The sequence below is a fragment of the Moschus berezovskii genome, chromosome 14 (assembly GCF_049115385.1).
Source record: "Moschus berezovskii isolate FMDL1 chromosome 14, NW_MosBer_1.0, whole genome shotgun sequence".
Classification (NCBI taxonomy): Eukaryota; Metazoa; Chordata; class Mammalia; order Artiodactyla; family Moschidae; genus Moschus; species Moschus berezovskii.
In genome coordinates, this window is record NC_142473.1 from 69820927 (window position 1) to 69838686 (window position 17760).

Here is a 17760-nt window from a genome sequence, read left to right on the forward strand (position 1 = left end):
TAGGGTCACAAAGACTCAGACATGACTGAAGCGAATTAGCATGCATGCACGAGGTAATTTTGTAAATAATTGCTAGTTAGCTTGTATTATGTCCTGTCAACTGGATGGTTCAAGGAACATGTGCTTTGATTTTTAAGTTCACATCACCAGGAAATCCCAATGAGGATTAGTTAATTTTAGAACCAGTGATCCTTATCAGAGTCTATCCTTACTCCATGCTCTCTCTTGAGTTCATTGACATGAATATCCTACTGATATGTTTTGGGTTTATAGAGATTTTTTTTAAGTGTATTATGTATGCTTGCAGTCTGTTGTTTTTTTTTTTTTAATAAATATTTTTTATTTCTTTTAGCCTGGTAACTTATCAGGATGTGTTGTGATCATCTGCCTTTAGAGAAAACCTTTTAAGTTTCATGTGATCGTGCTTGTTGTTCAGATCATGTGAAGTTATATTGCTTAAGGCAGGAGCAAATGCATTTGTCAGTTGTTCTATTTTTGATAGTCCAAGTACAAGTCTAAATTCATCTCTTAATTTTTCATTCCGGATCTATATAATTTTGTAAGTAACTGTATACTAATAATATAAATCTGTAATTGATGCATTTGGAAGTAAGTCACAATGATGTGTTGAGATCATTTTTAGATTTTTAAAGAATTATTTTTCAAAAATTGAATCATCTATGATTTAAAATTAAATAGCTATCAGTGGTAAATGAACCTTTGTTATCTATATAATACATCATATTGAATAAGACCTAGATTTGTATCATTTACCCAATGACAATAGCTTCATTTATCCCTACTCTGTAAAATAATTCTTTATTATTCATATGTAATGATTCAGTCTCTGTCCCCTTGATTTTGAAGCATTGAAAAATAAAAATTAAGAGAAGTACGGTTAATTGCAAATACAAGTAGAGAAAAATTTAACTGCTTTTCGCTTTCAGAGTATTATCTGTCTTTTCCTGTGTAAGTTTTTAGACATCAGCTTTAGGGTGATATGAAATGACTACATTTTTACATCCCTTGTAGCAGTGTAGACTAGCTCATTCAGGAAATGCTTTAGCTGTAGGATCAAAAACAACAACAAAAAGTCCATTTTCTAGGTCTTTGTAATTCCACTTCTGAGAAATCATATGAAATAATTCAAAAGAAACAACGTAAACAAATTACACCACTAGGAAAATGACTGAATTGTGGCAGATGCAATCTTTAGAAATGGTAAACAGACATTAAAAAATCAGTTATAAAGAGTAACACTGAAGCTGCTTATAATATTGTGAAGTAAATGTAAAATTCTGTTTTTTTTAGCAACTATTTGAAATTAGTCTATTATGGGTAAAAGAGAAGCAAATGCTGAAAGAGGAAAATTGATGTGCTGGTTGTAAGATTGTTGCCATTGAATAATTTATTTAAAAAGTACTAGATTAACAAAAAGGGCTCTTCTAATACTTTGTCTTGCAAGAACAAAAGTTTATAGGCAAAGCAGAAATTGCATTGTATATATAAAGAACACTGAAACACTCTGCATAGTATACAAGATAATTCCAATATTTGAACAGGTTTTAAATGGAAATGATTTTTCTAGAGTTTTGATTCACAGATTTATAGCTTCTTGGATTAACTGTGCTCTAACTTACTCATTTTTAAGTGTGTAGAGAAAATTATATATATATAATTTTAAAATGAATATGTACATGCATATGTATGTATACTCTCTTATAAAGTCGAGGCCTATCAAAGATGAGAGTGTACCCTATAAAATATATTTAAAGTGACAAAATCAGCTTTATAATGTAGTGTTGGTTATCATGCTCTGTTTATATTTTTCTCAGGCTCTATCAAAGAAAGCCAGAGATGGAAAATTGTTACCTGAAGAATATCAAGGAGGATCTTTTAGGTAAAATTTAAACTCTTAATTATTGGTAGCATGAAACAGACATAAGATTTATAAAGTACTTGTCAACCTGTTTTATTTTCTGAAACTTTTTTTAAAATTTAAGCTAAATATCATGCTTTAGACGAGAGAATATGTGAAAATGTTCTTCAGAATAGTTAGGCTTTCATATCAAAGCTAGTAGAAAGCCATTAGGGTTAGCTGGTTAGCCCATTCAGATGTTCACAGAATGACATTCAGGTTCTGACATATAGTAAGTAGGTTTATAAACCCCAACTATTTTTTTTCTAGTTGTGATTTATTTTAAGGTCTCTTGGGGTAAAATATTAACACTCTGACTCTTGAGTTATTATCAGCTCTATTCTTGTTTAAGTGTAACTTACATACAGTAAAGTACACTGAATGTAGCTGGAATGTTTTGCAAAGTGAAGAAATCTGTGTAACCGACCAAAGCAAGATTACGAACATTCCCTCCATGTCATGAGCCTCCCTTTATCCCTCCTAATTCTGACCCCCGAGAGGGTAACCACAGTTCTGAAAGTTGTTACCAGCGCTTTTGCTTTGCCAGCTCTGATCTTTATGTAAATACACATTCTTCAGTGTCTGGCTTCTTTCACTCAGCGTTAACGTCTGGGAGATGAACTATGTTGTGTGAAGTCATTTACTTATTATTGCACTGGAGCATTTTGTAGTATTCTGTGTAAATATGCCAGTGTCCATTTCACCGCTGGTGGGCATTTGTGTTGTTTACAGTTTAGTGCTCTTACAAATGCCGATGCCATGAACGTTCTTGTCAGTGTCTAATGGTGATTATGTGTATGTATTTTTTGGTGTATATAAACATGAAAGTAGAATTGCTGGGTTTGTATCTTTAATAGATTCTGCCAGATAGCTTTTCAAAATGGTTCTGCCATTTTTTGCTCCTATCAACAGTGTATGAGAATTTCTGTTGCTTCATATTCTTGTTAACTATTGGTATTATTAGGTTTTAGTGAGTCTTGGGGTTGTAGCCCACCAGGCTCCTCTGTCCAAGGGATTCTCCAGGCAAGAATACTGGGGTGGGTTGCCATGCCCTCCTCCAGGGAATCTTCCCAACCCAGGGATCGAACCTGTGTCTCATACATCTCCTGCTTTGGCAGGCAAGTTCTTTACCACTGATACCACCTGGGAAGCCCAAGGGAAATGAAAGTTAATGATGTTGAATACTGTCTTCATTTATCTGTCAGCCATTTGGGTATCTGGTTACTTACCAGGTAAAACACCTGCTGAAGTTTGTGTCTGTTTTTTAAAATGTTTTATAGGAGTTTCTTTTTCCCGATACACAGATTTTTTAGGATATATATTATTTCAAATACTTTTCCCTCTTTGTCCCTTGCCTTTGAAATTTTCTTGATGGTGTTTTTTAATGAACAGGAGTTCAGAGTTAATAAAATCCTATTTATCAGTATTAGTATTTTTCTTTGTTGTTAGTACTCTTATTTTTTTTTCTGCTAGGAATTATTGTCTATCCCAGAGTCATGAAGTTTTATTCTTCTGTGTTATCTTCAAAGCTTTATAGTTTCTCCCACGTAGATTACTATCTATCTGAAATCAGATTTTGTCTGTGATATGGAGGTAAAGGTCAAAGTTCTCTTTTTTCCCCCTGTGTATAATTAAATGACTAAATCTCAGTTATTGAAACCGTTACTACTCTATAGCATTGAGAAGGTAACCATGTTTGGTTCTTTTCTGTATTCTCACCTTTTCAGTTGGTCTGTTTGTCCTTTGCTTGCTTAATACAAGCTAACTGTAATTTTGATCTATGACAGTCGAAGTCTTCCAATTTTGTTCACCATCAAGATTGTCTTTCCTGGCTTTGTATTTCCAAATAAATTTTTAAATCAGCTTGTCTTTTTTTCATACACACATGCAGTGATGTTGCTGGGATTTTTGTTGGGATTGCATTGAATTGTTGATCGATTTACGTTTAAGGAGAATTTACATCCTTATAGCATTGAGTCTTCTAGTGAATGAACATGGTATAAACCGTTGTTTACTTAGTTCTTTGACTTCTTTCAGCTGTATTTTGTAATTTTTTGTTTAGGGATCATATGTATGTTTTATTAGATTTAGATTTTTATAGTATTATAAATGGTATTATTTTAATTTTTTCTAATGAAAGCAACTTGTATATAGATACAAATTTTTACATTGACTTATCTAGTGATTTAGCTAAATTCACTAGTCTTACTCGTCTATCTGTAGATTTTCTTTGTACACAGTCAGTTCATCTGCAGACAAAATTTTATTTCTTTTTTCTAACCCTTATACTCTTCTATTTATTTTTTTTTTTTCTATTTCTTTTTCTTGCCATATTTCTCTGCCTGGGGTTTACAGTTCAATGCTGAATATATGTTTATATTAGATACAGTATTTGTGTGTTGTTACTTGGTTTCTTTTTGATACTATAGTAAATGGTGTTCTTTGGTCTTTGAATAACTGGGCACAGTTTTTCAGTAAAGTAGAAATGTATGACTCAGGGAAAGGGTTCTTTGGTTAAAGACATACCACCTTCAGAGCTTTTTGTTTTCCCCTAGTATTTCCAACTTGGGGATGTTTGGCATCGATGAATTTACTGCCGTGATCAACCCTCCTCAGGCCTGCATTTTGGCTGTAGGGAGATTCCGACCTGTGCTGAAGCTCACTCAGGATGAAGAGGGTAATGCCCAGCTGCAGCAGCGTCAGCTCATGACGGTCACCATGTCCAGTGACAGCCGGGTGGTAGACGATGAACTGGCCACCAGGTTTCTGGAAAGTTTTAAAGCAAACCTGGAGAATCCTCTCCGACTTGCCTGATCCTCAAAGATAAGAAGTTGGTCTTTAGCTTAGTTAATTGTATTGCTGTTACTGAGAAACATACACTATAGGAAAACAATTAGGTATTTAAGTATGAAGTGGATGAAATGTCTATTTATTTAAGGTGAAAGAGTTTGACCTGAGTCGTCTTCATTTTCATTTGGGTTTGATGTTATGGAAGTAAATAACAAACTGTAACTAACAGAAGAATGAAAACATTTGGTTAGTCAGATGCATTTTTAGTTTAACCACTGGTGCTGTACTAAAGGGATGTTAAACTATAGATGTAAATTAAATTAGATGTTTGGCTCAATGGAGCATTTTAGGATATTTGAGGATGTATGATAAACTGTAAAATGAAAAAATTTTAGAACTCTACCTTAATTGTGTTGGAATTAGAAGTCTTCAAAGAGATACCCATTATTGCAGCAGTGGGACCTCACTTTTACACGCACTGCTCTAGATATACTTGAACAATTTAATATGTACAGAAGTTTATTCTGGATACTAGTAAATAAATAAGAATCACACTGCATTAGGGGTTGTGGCAACATTATTGAATTTTTTATGTATATAAAGCCATATGTTTTAAAGTGGTTTTTATCAGTCTTATTTTACACTTCCATGACACTGTGAACTTAAAGAAGAAGAATTTTTTAAAAAATTAAAGATGAAGAAAGAGACCAAAATATTTGTTTTGATAATGAATTATAGTTAAAATATCCAAAACTTCAGAAATAAACTGCTCGCTCACCTTCGTACTGAGTTGGAATATATTAAAATAAATCATGCAATTTCCTGCCAAACATTTTAATTTCGTGTTGATTTGAACATAATGTTGTTAATACATTTTAAATCAAGTTTATATTATGCAATAAAATATAAGAAAATATAAAAATTTCTATTGTATTTTGAACATTAGGGCACAGAAGTTTAGTAACTTGAAATAGATTAGTAATTTCCCTGGAACAGCTTCAACGAGATCCTACAGAAGGAGAGAAGGAATTTAAAATTACAGTTAACCCTTGGACAACTCAAGGTAGATAATGGTGGCCCATGCAGTTGAAAATCTGTGTTTACAGTCAATCCCTCACATCCCTGGTTCTGCATCCGGGAATTCAACCAAATGGGGATTGGGTAGTACTATAGTAGGTACTTACTGAAAAAATCCCATGTGTTAAGTGGACATGCACAGTTCAAACTCATGTTATTGTGGGGTCACCTGTAATACGACATTAGGAAAATCACGGATGTGGAATGTAAAACTTCAGAAAGAGTGGAAGAGAAGACCTGTAAAGCAGGTGAGAACTATCCTTTTTGTTCCATTGGTAATATGAACATTTTATGAAATTAAATTCCATGAAATTAGAAGATGCTTACTCCTTGGGAGGAAAGTGATGACCAACCTAGACAGCATATTAAAAAGCAGAGACGTTACTTTACCAACAAAGGTCTGTCTAGTCAAGGCTGTGGTTTTTCCAGTGGTCATGTATGGATGTGAGAGTTGGACTATACAGAAAGCTGAGCGCTGAAGAATTGATGCTTTTGAACTGTGGTGTTGGAGAAGATTCTTAAGAGTCCCTTGGACTGCAAGGAGATCCAGCCAGTACATCCTAAAGGAGATCAGTCCTGGGTGTTCATTGGAAGAACTGATGTTGAAGCGGAAACTCCTATGCTTTGGTCACCTGATGCGAAGAGCTGACTCATTGGAAAGACCCTGGTGCTGGGAAAGATTGAGGGCAGGAGGAGAAGGGGACAACAGAGGATGAGATGGTTGGATGGCATCACCAACTCGATGGACATGGGTTTGGGTGGACTCCGGGAGTTGGTGATGGACAGGGAGGCCTCGCATGCTGCGGTTCATGGGGTCGCAAAGAGTGGCACACAACTGAGCGACTGAACTGAACTGAATGTGAAAATTTGACTACTTGTTGTAAAGGTTAGAAGACCTTCTTTTAACAACTCTGAAACTAACTGTAACTGGAATTGGATGGATTTAATTTACCAGTGACTACAAGTTGTATACTATGATGTGATGATCTACTTATGCTATAACAAAAGAGCTTTCTAAAATAATTAGAGCCCCAATGTATCAGTTGCTAAGTGGTTTAATCCAGTTACTCAGTTTTAACAAACCATTCTTTAAAAATACTCTTCAAAACTTTTGTAATATTAACAGTTATACTAAAAATTGTAACCAAATGCTATTTTCAAAATAACTTTGATAAGTCACATTTTTTTCAGTTCATTTTAACTGAAATTGTGTTTGTTTTTTTTTTTTTTTCTAATTTTTATATCTGAGTAATAAAGCATGAGGCAGCCATAAATCACCCTTGGCCTGGAGTTCTGCTTTGCCAGTGGACTGACACTCTTGCTCTGTAGTCACGTCTGTTTCCTGGTAGGTGAAGTGGGTGATGATACTTGGCCCCGCCTGCCTTTCAAAGCTGTCCTGCCTTCCACAGGAGAGATGCTCCATAGATTCATAAATTTTAATTCTTCATGGACATCACAGCCAAGCTTTTCCTATAATCAGTTGCTTCTCATGGCTTGAGTTCTCAGCTGTTGGTAGAGATGCTCATTCATTCTGACTAACAGTGTTTTCTCTTAATATATCTATACTTCCTAGGTTTATGGAAGGGTCAGAGAATAACACTTTCTTGAGAAAGGGGCATAGTGTCCCTGATTGGGATTGTTACAGAGAATGAACTGTGTGCTATATGAGCAGGCTGTCTTCCACATTTTAAATTTATATTTATTTGTAGTACTGACAGGATGTGAAAATGAAACTTTATACCTGTTTTTTGTTTTTTTTTTTCCTTTCTAATTTAAATAAGGGAAATGACCAAAATGTTGAGAAGACTGCTAAGGAGAAGGCAACACATATTCTAGTTTACACTTGGGCATAAAAATATCAGTGAATATTAGAATTGATAAGTCGGGTTGGGGGCGGGAGGAGAAGGGGACGACCAAGGATGAGATGGCTGGATGGCATCACCTACTCTGTGGACTTGAGTCTGAGTGAACTCCGGGAGTTGGTGATGGACAGGGAGGCCTGGCGTGCTGTGATTCATGGGGTCGCAGAGAGTCGGACACGACTGAGCGACTGAACTGAACTGAAGTCAAAATGGCCCTGCTTCTCCCTGACTGCAACGTGTACTTAACATTTTCAGGCACAGTTAGCTCACTGACTATTTTGTGGCAAATTAAAATCTTTATTTGCTGCTTGCCAGACTCATTTGAAACATTGCTAAGAAATTGATATGTACTGGTCTGAGTGTACATGTAAATGGAACTTCTGCTTTTAGATTTTTTTTTTTCTTTCGGCATTTTGGACTTAATTTCACACTAATTTGTAAAGGCCAGATATTTGGGCACTATGCTAAAAGTAAAACTAGTTTCCTAACCTTTATTCAAAGATAGGTGGTGCTGTGAGTTAATATATTGTACTGAGAGTGTGGGAGAAAAATAGCAATAACAATTCTTAGTTTTCAAGGAAAATTTGTCCTCGTTACACATTGCATCATGGTCAAGTGAAGTGATGAAATAAAAGAATGAAGTGTGTTGCAGGTAGGGATTAACCATTATTTTAAATGTGACACTTTTAGTAGGAAACTTGTTGACTTTTTGAAAAGGAAGTAACAGTGCAGAATCACTTTCAAGTTAATTTGGCCACAATGTATAAGATCCATTGATTAGATTCTCTGTCAGCTCAGGGACTTTAACGAACGGAGAACTTAAGAATATTCGGCGTGTTCATTTGCGGTGGGATGTTATGAATATTTCCTAAAGGAAATCAACCCTGAATATTCGTTGTAAGAGCTGATGCTAACCCTCCAATACTTTGACCACCTGATACAGGAGCCAACTCATTGGAAAAGATTCTGATCCTGGGAAGGATTGAGGGCAGGAGGAGGAGAAGAGGCTGACAGAGGATGAGGTGGTTGGATGGCATCACTGACTCCATGGACATGAGTTTGAGCAAGCTCCAGGAGACACGAAGGGCTGGTGTGCTGCAGTCCATGGGGTCACAAAGTTGGACATGACTTAGTGACTAAACAATAACAGCCTTATTATGTGGGGTAGATGTGTGCTGTCAGGTAATGCAGTAACAATGATGCAGTTTCCCAGTCCAAAACAGAACCTTTCATGGCCCTCATCACCAGTGTACAAATGGTTAAGATTCTGATAAGTTACATATAGCAAATTCTATATTTCAGGAGACATTTTGACTTTTAAAAAATGGGAAATACAACAATCTTCTATTAAAATCATTTAAAATACTTTTGTGGATTTTTAAAATTTGTTTTCTAGCATCTCTATTGATTTCGAGAGAAGAGGACAGCTGGATTTTAAGGAAAGTGTGGTTTGGCCACTTGTAACATTGAAGACACTGTTTAATTGAAATTTAAGGTATAAAGATCTATTTTGAAAAACCATTAGCCTCTATTAGTAGCAATCTTTTACTTCTTTGATCATATAAAATTTACTTTGACATTTTATCACTTACCAATTTTTTAACGATTTTTACCAATTTTTTAATTTTTTACAAATTTTTAAATTTTTACCAATTTTTTTTAATTAAACAAAATATATTTGTCAGTGCCAGTGTTCGGTGCAGCGCATGGGACCTTTGATCTTCATTGCAGCAGGCGTTATCTGTAGTCTCGGCATGCAAACTCTTTAATTGCAGCATGTGGGATCTAGTTCCCTGACCAGGGTTTGAACCCTGCACTGGGAGCTTGGAGTTTAGCCACTGGACAACCAGGGAAGTTCCTTACCTATATTTTTTGCAACAAATCCAAGCAGCCTTTTCCTTCCTAGCAAAGTGTTAATAGCTACTTTTTAAGCCTCTAATTTAACATATGTATGATATATACAGTTAAGAGAAACTTGGGCTTTTATTAAAAGTTGAGAAACTGTTAGCAAAATCATTGCTTCTTCCTGATTTTTCTTTATTCACACCTAGAGTAACTTGTTTTTTCTGAGATTTCTTAGTTTATGAAATTATTACTCTTGTAACCAAAAAAAAAAAAAAATGGGTCTTTAAAAGACAAGGCTATTGTGGTCAGGTTAAGTTATATTAGTCATAGCACTTTATAAAGTATAAAGTATTGTATAAATGTTACAATTTTAATCACATGAGTTGCACTTGTTCTAGACTTCTAATGGCAGTTTAGCTATAAGGTGTGTGTGTGTGTGTGCTTAGTCGTTCGGTCATGTTGGACTCTTTGCAAGCCCATGGACTACAACCTGCCAAGGCTCCTCTGTCCATGGGGATTCTCCAGGCAAGAATACTGCAGTGAGTTGCCATTTCCTTCTCCAGGGTATCTTCCCTACCCAGGGATCCAACCCAGGTCTCCCGCATTGCAGGTGGATTCTTTACCATTTGAGCCACCAGGGAAGATGATACTTAATAAATTACCATCCTTCTCGGTGGAGCTACTGGTCTTTAATACATCATTTGCCATGTTTGCATCCTTAACACAAGAATATTTTAAGCCTAGTTTCAACTTTATCTGTAAATTACTGTGCTGCTGGTAAAGAACCTCATTTCTGTACTTCAGTATTCTCTTACCTATAACGTGAAGAAATAGGAGGGAAAATGAATCACATTTATGGTTATTTATCTTGTTTAATCTTCTCAGTTTTATGAGGTAGGTATGTGCTACTTTACGACCATCATCGCAAGGCAGACTAGGGAAACACACTCAGGGATTACGTTGTTTGTGGCACACAGCTCAGAAGTGCCATGACTGGGATTTGAACCTCGGTCTTTGCAGTGCCAAAGTTCAAGCTCCGCACACTGCAGTATATGACCTTCTAGGTTGTGTTATTCAGCTGGGATAGTTCTGTATTCAGATACCATTTTCCATTTCTAATAGTTGTTCTCCAGCAGACAGCAAAACTATAGGAGCAGGTAAAAATCAAGTTTTACTTTTACAGTTTGGTATTTCTAATGCTAAATATCAAGTTAGTTTGTTCTTTCCATGTATTAATTCAAAATGAATGTTAGCAAAGTTGAGGCCAACTCTCTTCATCTTCCAGCACCGTGTAGCTCTTCCTATGTTACACAGCTCTCACAGTTAACTAGTTTTCATTACTTATTAAATAACATACTATTTGTGGGTATTTCATTTTGACACCAAAATTAAATTATTATCTATTATTGATGAATTAGCAAGAATATACTTTATCTCAAATGTTAATTAAATACTAATCAAAATAAGAGTTCCAAGGTATTCTCTTTATACTGTGCTTTCATGCAACTTTAGAATGGAAATGGATGCTAAGGTTTATAATTGTAGCTGCTCTTGAGAGCAAACTCTATCTCTTTAAATTTTTCAATTTTAGTCATTTATTTGGAGAAAACTTAAGAGTCATTATTCCTTTCAGCTGAGAGTATATGAGCCTATGAATGGGGCAGAACTGGAAATTTAGTATTCAGTGTGTACGGGTCTTTTGTGTATTTTCTTGTTTCCGGAATGAGTCATCACAACTTTGGAAAGTATTAGGAGGAATGGCTTCCTCAAAAGCCTTAAAAATGGAAAAACTGGTAAAAATAAACAAATGTTTTGAAAGTATCATTTGAGAAATTCTCTACAGGATTCTTATTTTCTAGGCAAAGTGAAGTGAACTGAAAGTCTCTCAGTCATGTCCGACTCTTTGTGACTCCATGGACAGTACAATTCTCTAGGCCAGAATGGCGTAGCCATTCCCTTCTCCAGGGGATCTTCCCAACTCAGGGATCGAACCCAGGTCTCCCGCATTGCAGGTGGATTCTTTACCAGCAGAGCCACAGAGGAAGCCCATTTTCTAGGTAGATAACTTCAATATAATTTTCTAATTACCTGGTTAATTTCATTGCCGTTAAGTAAGATACAGACCTTGTCTTCAAACTATACATATGCTCACCCTGAGGTTAACTCAAGTTTCATTACTGTCTCGTAAGGTCAATATTCATATTATCAGCATTTCACTAAGGACATGTTGAGTAACAGTGACAGGATTCAAGACAGGCAGCTTGGTCCCAGAGCCTCCTAAGAGATTCCTCTTTCAAAAAATAGCAATTTAGTAGTAAATCTTGGAGATTAGACATTAAAGACTTAATGAGTTGGGAAAATGCCTGTTAATGTAGTGAAAATGACTTGTTGAACTTCTCGGTAGCACCTGCTACAGGACTATAGAAATAAGAATATTACAGAAATCTGTAGCTAAAGCCACAGCAATCTTACTGTCCTCTGGATTTTAACAGTAATGAATGATCTATTCCTTTAACCTTCTGATTCATGAGTGGTGGTAGATAGTATGGATTAATAATTAAGGGTCCACCAGAAAAACACCCCGGGTTCTTAATTAAAGGGCAAGTTATTAGCTGAGGACCAAAAAAATTCTTTAGTTTTGCTATGAGATAACAAGCTATGGAAAAAGAAATGTCTAATTTTTTTTTTAACTTAATAAATGTCTTTGTGGTTGAAAGTACATGTTCTTTCTGTGTAGATACCAGAGCTTGGTACATAGAAATAACTCCTTGATTTCCCCCAGCTTGTTTTGCAAGTGTATCTTGATGTGTTTTTTCTTGAAGTGTATTGCCTCTCCACCCTTCATCCTTACCATCACCAGTGTGGTTATTAATTTGTAAAATATAACACAAGGCTCATATCTTGTAGGGTGTCAGGCTGATTGAGTTTCTCCCACTCTTCATCCCTCGCCGTCCCTCAGTGTGTCAGTCTGACCTTTACCAAACACATTCCTATTTTAAGGACCTGGGGAATCTTGTTGGAGCAGTTCTGTACCTAGGTTTCAAGAACATACCGATTAAGTAAAAGTATTACCATTTGTCAGGACTAGCCCATTACATTGTGTTTTCTCTAAGATATTCTGAGGCCAGTTTCCCTTTTATGGTGGGTAAATATGTGAACATTTTTGTAACGGTAGCATTGACTCATCTTTTGTTAGGAGGCCAGAAAGGTCTTCTTGTGCTTTTATATTTTCAGTATCGCAAGACATTCAAAAGCAGTTTACCTGAAGACCCCTTACCTGCATCAGTTGTGTTTTTTTCATAATTGAAAAATTACACTTTAATTGGATGACTCTTCAGCAGAAGTTTCTGCCACATGGTACTCAGATAAAAATAACAGATATGTGGCGGACTTTTGCTTCTTTGTATTTAAAATTAAGAAGTTAGAGGGGGGATAAGATTGTGACAAATGGAAAAGTACTCCTCTATTGAATAGATTCATGGACTGGGACACACAAGTAACATGGACAGTCAGAAATCTGATTAGGGACAAATTTTGTTAAAAGAAAACTTCAAAGTTTCATTGCAGTTTCCCCCAGCACTGAAGGAAACTCCTTAGTGGTGAGTGTTAGCTATTGGCATTGGCCTGAAGTTTCAAACAGTAAGATTACCAAGCGACAGAATTTTTTACATTTCTATACATCTTTTTAATGCATGAGTGCTGCATGCTAAGTCACTTTAGTCATGTGACCCCATGGACTGTAACCCTCCAGTTACAGTCATCTGTCCATGGGGATTCTCCAAGCAAGAATACTGGAGTAGGTTGCCACTCCCTACTCCAGGGGATCTACCCAACCAGGGATGGAACCCCACATCTCTTATGTCTCCTGCCTTGGCAGGAGGGTTCTTTACCACTAGTGCCAGCTTGGTTTGATAATTGCATTTTATTTCACCTTTGGAAAGATATGTTTAAACCATAAGCTGTGACAAAATGTGTAAGGAGTCATGATGTTTGTGTACACTCTGCTTGGTGAAAGGTGGAGATGCTCACTGACCCTTGTGTACCAAATGTGTTCCAAATCTGACGAAAAGATCAAACTCCCAGTTTACTGCTTCGACGCCTCTCCCTGCCTGTCCTCTGCTCCCAAGGAGACATTGATGTGGCTTCAAGGGGAAGGACATTCGTTAGGCCATGGTGTCCAGACTGCCTGTTGTCTCCCTTATTTTTCCACATGGCAGGTGTGGTCAGGTCAGTGTAAAGCTGTCCCTACTTGAAGACAGCTTCCTTAGGAAGGGCCGAATTAGGCAGATTCAGTTATCTGCTTTGCATCTTCGGGAAAATCTCTTGCCTTTGACTTGTGTTCTTGTACAATTCACTGTGTACTTCTTGACTGGGGAATGGTAAACTGAAGGACTGAGATAAGGGCATGGACCTATAGGATAGAAGGCACGGAAGCCGTTCAACCTGTTTTTGTTCTTGGCTTAGGCCACAGTGCGCTGGTAAATGTTTGAACAGCCAGCTCTCTGGAAAACAAATGTATATACATATATAATCGAAAGTGAGTCTATTAGAAATTTTACTGATACACAAAAGATAATATATACAATTTGCAAATTTAATAGAATATACAATGCCATTAAATACAAATGCAGTTCAGTTCAGTCGCTCAGTCGTCTCCGACTCTGTGACCCCATGGAATGCAGCACACTAGGCTTCCATGTCCATCACCAACTCCCGGAGCTTGTTCAAATTCATATCGATCAAGTAAGTGGTGCCATCCAACCATCTCATTCTCTGTCGTTCCTTTCTCCTGCCTTCAGTCTTTCCCAGCATCAGGGTCTTTTCTAATGAGTCAGTTTTTCACATCAGGTGGCCAAAGTATTGGAGTTTCAGCTTCAGCATCAATCCTTTCAATGAACATTCAGGACTGATTTCCTTTAGGATTGACTGGTTGAATATCCAAGAGACTCTCAAGAGTCTTCTCCAACACCACAGTTCAAAAGCATCATTTCTTCATCGCTCAGCTTTCTTTATGGTCCAACTCTCACATCCATACATGACTACTGGAAAAACCATAGCTTTGATTAGACGGACCTTTGTTGGCAAAGTAACGTCTTTGCTTTTTAATGTGCTGTCTAGGTGGGTCATAGCTTTTATTCCAAGGAGCAAGTGTCTTTTAATTTCATGGCTGCAATCACCATCTGTAGTGATTTTGGAGCCCAAAAAAATAAAGTCTCTCACTGTTTGCATTCTTTCCCTATGTGTTTGCCATGAAGTGATGGGACTGGATGCCATGATCTTCATTTTTTGAATGTTGAGTTTTAAGCCAGCTTTTTCACTCTCCTCTTTCACTTTCATCAAGAGGCTCTTTAGTTTTTCTTCACTTTCTGCCATAAGGGTGGTGTCACCTGCATATCTGAGATTATTGGTATTTCTCCCAGCAATCTTGATTCCAGCTTGTGCTTCAAATACAGTACGTGTATAAATACAGTAAGAATTCAATAAAAGTATGCAGTTCACACACAGAACATACAGTACTCTTTATTGTGAATTTTATATAGCTCACTGATTCTCAACGAATGCTTTCGTTGAATGCAGTTGATGAGTAAGGGGTTCCCAACATGAATGTCGGTTGATGTTTTTCTTAACATGAAAAAGTACAGTGAAGGAGTTCCCTGGTGGTCCAGTGGTTAAAACTCCGCACTTCCACTGTACAGGGTGTGTGTGATAGCACATGCCACATGTCATGGCCAAAAAAAAAGTTAAGGTGATAGTTAAAACAACAAAGATGTCATGTTTTGGAATTTATTTGTCAATAAAGAGTAACATGTTCTCTAAAATCAGACAATTTTTAAATACGTATTAACATTTCCTCGAATTTTGTGCTATTCACAATGTACCAGCTACAAGCATGACATATTATTAAGTTTAATCTGCATTATTTGCATTTTTTCATCACTAACAAGTCTAGAGACAGCAATATATCAATTTCCAGTTTTTTAGCATTTGCTGATCTCCACGATAAAATGTTCTAATCTCAAGCTACCAATGTGTTGTCACTGACAGTGGAGTTGGGAAGAGATGCATGGCTCTGCGCCATTTTATTGGATTTCCCACCAGTGTATAGACAACAGATGTAAAAACCTCAAGAACATAGGGAACAGTTAAATGTAGTAAGTGATTAGGACATAATGAGCTTTGCATACTAGCTATGGTTTTGATATAATTTACTAGTGGCTCGGTGTTTAAAAAAAAAAAGTCCATCTGCCAATGCAGAAGACCCAAGAGAAGATCCTCTGGGTCCACTCTCTGGGTCGGGAAGGTCCCCTGGTGTGTGAAATGGCAACTCACTCCAGTATTCTTGCCTGGGAAGTCCCATGGCATCCATGGGTCACAAAGAGTCAGATATAACTGAGCACACACACATTTAATAGTAAGCTTATATAATCTAACTTTTGATAAGTGTTTGTAAAAGTGCCTGAAAATTATGAACAGTCGGCTTTGGCGAGCTGGTACAAGCCATCTTCAGCACACCGCTGACCTTACCGTTTGCAACTCAAATCAGTGGTTCCCTAATACCAAGAATGCTGGGGACAGGAGAAGACATGCCAGTACGCTATGCTTTTTAAAGTACAGAGTCCAGGGCCCCACCCCTGGAGATAAGTCTGAGAGCAGACTTAAAACTATAGAACAAAACCATACCTCCCCGGGTGATTGTGATGTGTGACCAGATTTAAGAACCATTCCTCAGGGCTTCCCTGGTGGCTCAGAGGTTAAAGCGTCTGCCTCCAATGCGGGAGACCTGGGTTCGATCCCTGGGTCAGGAAGATCCCCTGGAGAAGGAAATGGTAACCCACTCCAGTATTCTTGCCTGGAGAATCCCATAGACGGAGAAGCCTGGTAGGCTACAGTCCACGGGGTCGCAAAGAGTCGAACACGACTGAACGGAACAGAACGGAACCTCTGGCAAGAGTGCTTACAGTTCAAGCCAGCTCACCAGGATCCATCATGTCAGGGTTTGCAGCAGGAGTCCTACTAACATTCGCGTCTGCCTTTGCCTTGCCTTGTTCTCTGCTCATGTGTTATGTCCCTTTAGAATCTTCTGGTGGGGAGAGGAGCAAGCATGGAGGCCGAGGAGAACGAGTTCTTGTGTTTAGGACCCTGGGGCTCAGCCACTTTTCCTACCACTGTTAACACAGGGAATCTCGGCTAGCACCCCTGTGGATCCTACAGAAGTAGAATCTACCCCACTTTCTCAGTTCCTGACTAGAAATCAGACTCTTAGAAAATACTGAAAAAGCAGAACTAGATATGAAAGGCTGTGGGCTAATTAGTTGGAACTAAGATTTTTGGCTGGCTACTGACTCGTGGGTAAGTTCTATCGCCTATAGCCCATATTTTCATGTCTTTGTTTAGTAAACCTTAGCAGCAAAGCTCGATTGGCTCTTGTGTTGGTGTGCAGGCTATTCAACAAATGTAAGAGAACAGTAGCCTCCATCCTTTTTTGAAATTAATTCATAAAAACCTGAAATTAGAACATAGGAAGTGGGGAATGATATCATCATCATTTCAAAAGGATTTTTGCTTTATGAAAAGCAGAAAGTCACCTAAAAAATACCCTTCAGATAATTTTAAATGGTGCTTGCAAAATCCTCACTGACACATGTATTAGTAGAAATACTCCTGTTGCATTAAACAGACTGAACCTGTATTCATTGTGCAGTACCCAGAACCCGTCTTGTGTGTGTGTGTGCACGTTCAGTCGTGTACAGCTCTTTGCAATCCCATGAGCTGTAGCCCTCCAGGCTCCTCTGTCCATGAAATTTTCCAGACAAGATACTGGAGTGGGTTGCCATTTCCTGTTCTGGGGGATCTTCCCGACCCAGGGATCCAGCCTGCCTCTCATGTCTCCCTACACTGGCAGGTGGATTCTTTTACCACTAGCACCTCCTGGGAAGCCCCTGTCTTCTTATAACTGCAATAAAAATTATGGGCCAGTTGGGACAGAGTTGGGGAGAGAATTGGGGAATTACATACTATCCTAAGTGACTTTGGCGACAGTCAAAACACAAAAACCTTTTTCTTTGCTAGACTGAATAATTTGCAGGCAGCAGGAGTGAGCCAGCAATTTTGAAACTGCTTTTGTCCCTGTAACACATCCTGGCCAGTGAAATTACTCATGAGAATTAAGGAACCTTAGCTGGAGTGAAAGTTTTAAATTCTTGAAATATCCATCATAAAGCATATATATCGGGGAAAAATTTATGAGTTGTGGAGCCGAGAGGCCAA

The 17760-nt window shown here is 37.6% G+C and overlaps 1 protein-coding gene across 1 annotated transcript in view; it reads left to right on the top strand.

Annotated features, from left to right (window-relative positions):
* The window catches only part of PDHX (pyruvate dehydrogenase complex component X), a 73682-nt gene extending 68052 nt beyond the window's left edge, over positions 1–5630 (top strand). The window contains exons 10-11 of the mRNA XM_055423828.2: positions 1836–1900; positions 4474–5630. Of these exons, the coding sequence (XP_055279803.2) occupies positions 1836–1900; positions 4474–4732 (324 nt within the window). The 3' untranslated portion in view covers positions 4733–5630. The remainder of the gene's footprint in view (positions 1–1835; positions 1901–4473) is intronic.
* Positions 5631–17760: the final 12130 nt, after the last annotated feature.